General features: G+C 37.7%; 1 protein-coding gene across 1 annotated transcript; it reads right to left on the bottom strand.

The window, feature by feature from the left end:
- Positions 1-266: 266 nt before the first annotated feature.
- Positions 267-9290, bottom strand: TREML1 (triggering receptor expressed on myeloid cells like 1). The gene is made up of 6 exons (XM_074310991.1): positions 9178-9290; positions 8356-8685; positions 3426-3564; positions 1648-1733; positions 1166-1218; positions 267-761 (listed from the first exon to the last, which is right to left on the bottom strand). The coding sequence occupies exons 1-6, from the start codon at positions 9218-9220 to the stop codon at positions 459-461; spliced, it is 954 nt and encodes a 317-aa protein (XP_074167092.1). The 5' UTR covers positions 9221-9290; the 3' UTR covers positions 267-458.
- Between the last annotated feature and the right edge of the window lie 469 nt (positions 9291-9759).

Below are 9759 nucleotides of genomic sequence, written 5' to 3'. Positions count from 1 at the left end.
GACAGTAGGTAGTTATGCTCCTTAGAGTCATTCAATTAACTAGGAATCAAACTTAGGACCTGACTTTATGTTTTAAGATTCTTCCAGCTTTAGTTTTCCCATTTAATAACAAGAACTTTTTGTGCTATCTACCTCACAGCATAGTGAGAAAAGAATTTTTGGAATCAAAGCACTATAAAAATGGAAGTTATCATCATCATTGCTGTGGGTCAACAGTCATCTCTGGGTCTGAATTTTCCTATTTCTGAAATGACAGAATTAGAATAGACGATTACCAAGAATTTATTAAACCTCTACTATATGCCAGACACTGTGCTAGGGTCTGGAAATACAAATATATGGCCTCCCCTCAAGAAGTTTACATTTTAACAAAGAAGCAAGAGCTCAATACTCTTTGGTTCTGTGATATGAGGTGGACAGAGCCAGACCACAAGAATGATGCTCCTATGCACATACTTTCATGGTGTAGTCAGGGTAGGTAATGAATTAGACTGGTTCTGGAGGTCAGTTTGCTCTTGATCAAGTTGAGTAGGGACCTCTCTAGACTCAGCTCCTGGGGGGAAGACAACAGTCGCATATGTCACAGGCTTAGAGCTGAAATGGACCTTGGGCTCCGATTTAGTTGGAGGAGGTGGAGGTGGTGGCTTTCCTGTTGGGGGACCTAAAGGCGGGTTTGTGTAGGTAGTGTCATCTAAGGAGGGTGGGGTCTCCAGCTTGACGTAAGGTATAGTTGACGTCTCTTCAGCAGGTGTCCAGGTATCCTGAAATGGCAGTAGACCAAAAAAAAATTATACAATCTTTCACCTATCCCATAGAAGGGAGTGAAATGGGATACCAAGCCTGGATCAGTCTTGGAAATATAGTTAGGAGTAGCTCTTGTCCTTTGTGATCAATTAAATAGCATACTCCCCTTTCTAGATCTTGGGAAGTAAGTAGATAGGATGTAGTCTTTTTGGCAGGGGAAGTCCAGATACATAAGGCTGCCTCAGAGTGGGAATTAACAGGAACAGCACAAATAATAATCATCCTTCAGCCTGTGGAGTTGGGTGTGGGACCAGTGGGTTCTGAATCTCAGATTGCCTCTTCACCTTCCTGACTCCTAGTTTCACTCAATGATAAGACCATAGGGAAGATGGGGTGTTGTGAACACAGAGGGGTCTCTTACCAAGGCTGGTGCTTCACTGTTTTGGGATCGTCCACAAATGTTCAGCTTGCCTCCTGGAAAGACAGATGAGAACAAATTTTTCTCTTGGTCCTGGACTGTTAACCCTTTTCTTCAGATCTACTCAACATTTTCTCCTACATAAACTCTTTCCCTAAGCATGGGTTACTGGCTACCCCCAAGCCCCTTTCCCCACTTTCTTTAGATGCACTAACCCTTCCTTTAGTCCCTCTCAGCCTTCTTCCACTTTCCACTTACAGACTTCCCTACTCCACTTGTTGACCCACCCTTGGTGCTATCACCACCCTTTCTCAAATCTTCCTCTCTTTTCAAAGTCATAAAGAAAAAGCCCAGCTGGAGCAGCTTTTTGATGTAATAAGTGAAAGCCACGCCAGAGGCCTGGCTTATTTTAACCTGGGGAAGATGACCATCGAATGCTACCTTAGTAAAACAAGAATGAAATAAAAAATGGGGAGATCACTTACCTCTCCTTCCAGCTATCACAGCCAATATCACAGCAGCCACAAGTAGCAGGCTCAGGAGAAGCATAGAACCCCAGATCAAGGGAATGCTAAAGGACAAAAATGTGGTGAACTCAGCCTTTGGGCCTAAAGATGGTTAAAGATAAGCTCAAGAGAAGCCTTAGTGTCAGAGATTTCTGCAGGACAAGAACAACAGGGGTCTTCAGAGAGCTCTTAGTCGTATCTTAGTTCTTGATAAAGACATGGATAAAAAGTCAATACAGAAAAGTGATAAAGAAGTCAATAATTCTGGGAGAAGGGAACTCAGTCTGATCCACCAGATTTAGTCCTGGGGAGGGAACAATATCTCTTTTTTGGTCCTTAGGGGACAAGGGACATAGTCACTGGGTGACTCATCCTTCCATACCTTCAACCACCCTGATATGTTAGCAAACTTTGCTGCCTGGGCACCTGTTCAGACCTAGTATTGCATAGACTATATATTTCAAGCTAGAGATACTCAAAATTCAACTTTTCCAAAATTGAACTTATCTTTCTATTTACCTAGCCACCATTTAATTCAACTCTCTCATCACCTTTTGTTTAGACTATTGTAATCAATAATCTGTTGGTAAATAACAGCTAGCTTTCAAGAAAGAACAATAGCTGAAAAAAAACAGATTTTAAAATTTAATCTGCATTATAACATTTCCTCCATTACTTTCTTATCTAGGCAACCAAAGCAATAAATAAATCTCTGATTTGTAGCATTTGTTGATTTCTGAGGCACAGGTGCTCACACTAAAAATTTAATGATCTCTCTATGTTCTGTATGAATTGGCTCCTGCATTCTTCTAATTGTGATAGTCTCCTAATTTGTCTTCCTACCTGAAATCTCTCAATACCCCAATTCATCTTACATATATCTGCTAAAGTGATTTTTTTCTTCCAACCACATCACTCACCTACTCAATTTACTCCAGTGGTCACTAATTCTTGGCTCTGTGATAAAATATATACTTCTGTTTTAAAGTTCTTCACAACCCTGTCCTCTTCTAATCTTCAGCATCATTACATATTATTTATTATATATTACTATAGTAGACTGTTAAGTGGTATATAGATGCAGCAGGAATATGTGAGTTCAAATCTAGTCTCAGACATTTACTATCAAGTTCTTAGATAAATCATTGAACCTCTGCATGCCTAAGGTTCCTCATCAGTAAAATGGGGATAATAACAGCACCTATCTCACTGTATTGTTGTGATCAAATTTGATTATATTTATAAAGTTCCTGTCACATAGCAGACAATTATGATGATGATGATGGTAGTTTATTATTATATTATAAATTACTCCCCTTTCTACACTCTACTGTTCAGCCCAATTGGCTTTCTCTGTTCCTCATATATAATATTCCATCTTTCTTCTCTGTATCTTTATTTATATATGCTGTCTCCTTTACCTGGAATGTATTCTTTCCTTACCTTTGCTTTACAGAATCCCTCCTTTCTTTCAGGATGCAGCTTAAATACTACCTTCTACAGAAAGCCATTCTCCTTCTCCCACCCTTGTTAGTGCTTTCTCTCTTTAACTGTCTTATATTTAACTATCTTGTATTAATTCTGTCCATCCTTATGTATATATGTAATAGGAGAAATAGAATCTATCTCCCTATAGAATGGAAGCTCCTTGAGAATAGAGATTATATCATTTTTTGTCTTTGCATCCCCAGCATCTAGTCTAGTACACCACAGTGACTTTAATAAATACTTGTTAATTGATGTGATTGATATAGTACCTCCAATCTTCTCTGTTGGGCTCCATGGGGCTGAAAGTTGGGCTGCTTGCAGGATATCCCATAGTCAAAGTTTCTCCCCAAAAATCTTCATCCCCCTCTTCTTCCTGCCTTGATCCTGAAGAGACATACATCCCGCCCACTACCCAAAGAGAGAGGAACTTGGTTAACTGATTAGAAACATTCATTGAGAACATGTAGAACCCTACAACCTGAAAAGGCCTGGAGGGCTAATGGTGGAGAGATGGAGAGGTAGTGAGGATATAAATAAGGAGGGTTTAAGGTTGGAAGAAACAAAATATATATGAGGTTTTGTGATTAAGGTAAGATGTAGTAAACATTCTTAAAATTATTTTTTAAGATATAACAAATTATATAATATAACAAATATTATAAATAAAATTATATAATATAACAAATATAATATAACTTATATAACAAATTCAATTGAGTAGGTAGGAAGAGATGCTTGCATATATAAACTTTCATAAGCTACTAGGAATACCTCAGGCTTTTGGGGAGGATAGGGTTGGGATAGATGTGATGGATAAAGTTGGGCTATGGAGGAGCTGAAGCAAAATCTGTTGTATTCCAATTTTGACTCGTTATTCTGTTAAACTCGATTTATTATATATTACTAGTAGATTATTAAATGCTATCTAAGTACTCTAAATTATCATGCCTTGGGACAAAGCTCAAGTTCTGTATTCCAGGTATGACTATGAGAAAATGGAGAAGATTGTTAAGGACAGAGGTGAGCAGGTAGAAAGATTAGATAAATCCAGAGGTGGGGAAGCTGGAGCAGAAGTAGGGATAGCTTGAGCAGAGCTGAATTGTCAACAGACATGGTTGGCACTGTGTCCAATGAGAACCAAAAATCTAAAAAAAAAATTACCATTTGAAATTTTAATGAATAAGAACTGCAACTAAGATCTGTTACTGAATATAACAAAGATCTTTTATTGAGTGTGTGTGTGTGTGTAGGAGGGAAAGAAGTGGTCTAGAGTTGTAATTTCAATAAGATGCTGAATTCCTGATAAGAAAAGTCCCCCTACCCTTACAGATCAGTAAGTATTCTGCAACTTATGGACATATATATATATATATATACACATACACACACACATATATATATACATATATATATATACATATGCATGTATATATGCATATGTGTATATGTATACACATGTCTGTATAGTTTTTTAATACCTATTTTATTTAAAGCCATTGCCTGATTGGGAATTCTTTATATTGATATAATTTTGGATTCTTATATCAACACATACACATACATTCCTTAGACAAAATATAGATTTAAATTTTGTGCTGGATTTGTAATTTCTTGGTATAGGAAACTCTTGATCAGTAAACTCCTTTCATCAATGGAGCTCTGCAGCTGCCTACAACTTTCAGCCTTAAAGAGTTACCTGGGACACTGAGAGCTAAGTTCCCAAGATTACATAGTCAAGATGTGTCCAAGGTGGTGCTTGAACATTGTTCTTCTAACTCTGGGACTACCTCCCTATTCATTATGTTGTGCTAACTGTGTGTGTATATGCAGATAGATCTAAATATCATATATGGCTATATAGATGCAACTATGACTACATCTGTGTGTCTATATATGTGATTAGTGTATGCACACATAAAGGATAGACACAATACCCAAAGAATTTAAAAATTCATCAGTTAAAAGTCAGCCCACTCTATTTTACACGTTGGAAAACAATTGAGGCTGCTCTTGGGCTCCTCTTCCTCTTATCTCTCATCCGCCCAACATCCCGTAGAAATTTATTATGGCTTGGATTCCCTATGTTAACATTGGTGCAGTAAGAAAAATGTTAGATTACGAATCAGAACAAACTCCAACTTTTTCACTTACTCCCTGCTTCAATTTCCTTATTTGTAAAATTAGGAATAGGACTTCAAGCTCTAAATCTCTGACCTCATCCACATCATGCTATTTCTTTCCTTATTCAGAAAAGAAACTGAACTCTGGCAGGGAAGAGAAACAATGTCCTCAGCAAACTGAGGCATCAAATCCTATAATATTAAGGAAGAGGGATGGAAATTAGGTAAATTTAGGACAATGAAATAATTGTGCAAGAAGAGAACCCTACGATGCTCAAACTGTAAGAAACCTTAGACATCACCAAAGCCTAATTTCCTTGTTTTAAAGACGAAAAAAACTAAGACTCAGAGAAAGGGAAATAGTTATTCTCCTAAGTCCCTATAAAAACATATAAAACATGAACATTTTTATGGGGTAGTCATGTTCATTTTAGGGGCAACTAGGTAGTACAATGGATAGAGTACTGGGCCTAAAATTAAAAGACCTGAATTCAAATATGGCCTCAGACATTTACTAGCTGTGTGACCCTGAGCAAGTCACTTTACCCTGTTTGCCTTAGCTCACTGGAGAAGAAAATAACAAAACACTCCAATATTCTTGCCAAGAAAACTCCAGTAACAGTAGAATCCATAGAGTCATGAAGAATTAGACACAACTGAACAATATGTTTATTTTATTTCTAAGAATGTTTAAAAATAATACAAGAATCCTCTCCCATCATGATTTCAGAAAGGCCTGCAGAGACTTAAATGAACTTATACTAAGCGAAGTGAGTAGAAGCAAGACAACATCGTTCATAGCAACAAGATTATGTAATGATGTAACTTGGCTCATTTCAACAGTGAGGTGATTCAGTCCAATTCCAACAAACTTGTGATGGAGAGAGCCATCTCCATCCAGAAAGAGGACTACAGGAACTGAATGCAGATCACAATAAAATATTTTCACCTTTTTTGTTGTTGTTTGCTTGCTTGATTTTTTTCTTTTCTCATTTTTTTGGCTTTTTGATCTGATTTATGTTTAGAAGAATTGCACATGTTTAACTTATATTGGATTACTTGCTCTCTGTGGGAGTGGGGTGAAGATGGGAGGGAGAGAAATTTGGAACACAAGGTTTTGCAAGGGTGAATGTTGAAAATTATCTTTGCATATATTTTGAAATGTAAAAAACTATTATTAAATTTTTTAAAAAGAATCTTCCCCATCCCCATGACATAAATTCTAAAGGCCCCTGTGACTAAAACAAGTTTAACCATGTACCAGGCTCTCCCTGCCTCCCTATTTTTTTTCCAACCTTCCTCTACAATATTTCAGTTCTTAGAATAGATTTAGAGCTAAGCACTACTTGAACTCTTTCATTTAAATATGATAAAACTAAGGTCTAGAGTGGTTAAAGTTACATGAGATTTAAATCTAGGTACCATTTCCAATTTGCCAAATGTCTTTTTGGGGTCCTAGACGTAAGTGGGTGCTGATATTCTCCACCTTTAGGGCTCTCATACCCCTTAGCCCAAGGATTCTTTCCCCCAGGATCTCATTTCCAGTCTTATGAAATATACCACATTTGTCTCCACTCTATACTGTTCCCTCCTCCTGAGAATAGATCACTCATTATATGTACCCAATAGCAGCCTCCTGATCTTATCCACCTAGTTCTTGACACACCCTGATTCTACCATAATATATATATATATATATATATATATGTATGTACATATGTATATATATATGATTTCAAAATTTCATGACTATAGGTGGGACATTTCTTTATTGTTGTTCATTTATTTTAGTTGTGTCCCATTTGGGGTTTTCTTGGCGGAGATGCTGAGTAGTTTGCCATTTCCTTCTCCAGCTCATTTTACAGATAAGGACACTGAGATAACTGGGTTTAGTGACTTGCCCAGGGTTATGCAATTAAGAAGTAATTGAGGCCAGTTAAATATCTTCCTGATTCCACATCCCGGGCTCTATGGACTCATCTTCCCCTAGTTGCACGATGACAATTTATTGAAAAGCACTTAAGGATTTAACAATTCAGCATTTTTTCAGTTTCTGAATTCATTATGACCTGCATATATATACATAGTTCTTATACACATACACATAAATTCATTTTTAAAAGATAAAATTGTACATTTTAAATAAAAGAGGATTAAAACTAGTACCTCAAATTTACTCCTAGAGACAAGCTGAGAAAATTAATATCCCTCCTATCTTTGCAGAAGGTGGGGGACTATAGGTGTGGACTATTGAATATATTGTCAGACATGGTTAATGTGTTGGTTGGTTTTGCTGAATTATACTAGTTTTATCTGTTTTTTTTTTTTTCTTTCTTTCTTTCTTATTTTTTTTTTCTTTTTGTCATAAAGAAAGACTGTCTGGCCAGAAGAGGGATAGCAATATATTTAGAGGAGAATGAGATGAAAAAATAAAAGATATCAATAAAATTAGTTACAGCCTTTATCCCCTAATATGAATAAAAATCAGAGGACCGGTGGTTTCGTTGAAATAGGAAACCTCCTTCAATTACATTTGGTCAACTAAGATTAAAAAATAAATAAACCAACAGCTTAGGTCAAATTTAGAAAGGATCTTATAGGTTATCTAATCCAACTCTATTTTGCAATTAAGAAAACTGAAGTCTAAAAAAGTTAAAAAAAAAAAAAAAAAAGTAAAAAGTCACCAAGTAGTTAATAGCAGATTGAGGATTTAAACCCAGGCTTTCTTAACTTCCGATCGGTGCTCAGCCTAACACTGCTTTTAAAAAATAATTCCTGAATTCAAAAAGAAAAGTTGTTCTATGTTGAAAATATTGATTAAATAGAGAAAGATATGATGGGGAGGGTGGGAGAGGCCAGGGAGGAAAGCATGTTCTCTTGTACTCAGATGACTGAGGATCCAGCTCAGTGTCAGAAACCAACAACTTATCTGGGTCTCACCACCCAGAGTGGCTTCCTCCCCTTGGAGAGACAGGAAAGGATATTATCATCTTCTCCCCATGACTCGCCATTGGAAGGCACCCTCAGAGGGATCTAAGAGTCATGGTTACTAAATTAAAAGTGTCTTCCTGATACTCACCTGGAGAAGATACTTGCAGAATAAATGTGCTCAGGGGTCGGAGCCCAGTGCTTGTCTCCACCATGCAGCCATATTTGCCAGAATTGTTCACTTGCACATCATTCATCACCACTTCTAGTAAGCCTTCACCCAAGTCAGTGAGGTAGGCCTTTTGACTACCTGGATTTCTCCTGTCCACAGCCGAGGTGACAAGGGGTTGACATTTCATGGACGAGAAATAACACCACACCTTCCGAGCCCGGGCATCCTCTGAGTCATAGTGGCACTGCAGGGATATTGAACTACCAGCTGTGGTCTGTATGATTTCAGGAGCATTTTCTGCCCTGCAACCTGAGGAAGACAGAGGGCATAGAGTGAGTAAGTGGTACACCTTGCATCAGTATCTAACACCCATAGGCACAATGGTAATAGGGAAAGACAAGACTGATCTCTCTTTCCCTTCTGACTTTAGGAGGTTGAATGGATATTACTCTATAACTTGGAGATATCTGAGGCAGGAGTTTTTCTCTCCCTCCCTTCCTCCCTCTGTCTCTCTGTTTCTTTCAGTATATGTGTAATCCTTATTTAAAATAGTGTTTTTAAATGCATAAAATAAAATATTTACCAATTACCAATGAAAAGAAAATTTTTTACATTCAATTTCATGGTCTGCCTGAAATCTGCCTCATAGACTAGATCAAGAATCCCTGACCTCAGGAGCCAAAAGGGGCAATAGGCTGCCTAGTGCATCAGGGCCAAGCAATACCATGGGGGTATCTGACACTAAGGACCTAGGAAGTACCCTTTCCAATGAGAGAGTATCCAGCCCCCTTCAGACCTTACCTGTTATACCCAGGAGAAAAAGTAAGAGTAGGGTGAAGCTCATGGTGGGACAAGCTAGAGGCTCCACTGTCCAGGGAACAGACTAAGCTCCGAGACTCAGTCAGAGAATGATAGAGGGCCCTCCCAGATGCAGGAAATGCTTTCTCAGTGTATAGTCACATGGGTCTCCCAGTGACCAAAGTAGGGGTAGCTCACTAAAATATAATACAGAGAAGCAAGAGGCAAAGAGACTAATAGGTACTTCCATTGAGTTGAGATAGGGGAAGGAGTGGAGAAGATGCCATATTGAATCAATTTGCCAGCTCCCATCAGTTCTCTCTTTACAACATTTCTGAAACTTTATTAATTCAGTCCTTCATCACCTCCCACCTGGACTATTGTAAATAGCCAAATGGTCTCTTTGCTTCTAGTATTTTCAATCCATACTATCAAATTAATATTCCTAAAGCACAAGGTTGACCATATTGCACTCCTACTCAAAAAGCCCCAGTGCCTCCCTATTATTCCAGTATCAAAAACAAACTTCCATTTGACATTTAAAGCTCTTCATAATCTAGCTACAGGTTCCTACCTTTCTAGATT

The sequence above is a fragment of the Sminthopsis crassicaudata genome, chromosome 4, assembly GCF_048593235.1.
Source record: "Sminthopsis crassicaudata isolate SCR6 chromosome 4, ASM4859323v1, whole genome shotgun sequence".
In the NCBI taxonomy this organism is placed as follows: domain Eukaryota; kingdom Metazoa; phylum Chordata; class Mammalia; order Dasyuromorphia; family Dasyuridae; genus Sminthopsis; species Sminthopsis crassicaudata.
This window is presented reverse-complemented; position numbering and strand designations above follow the sequence as displayed.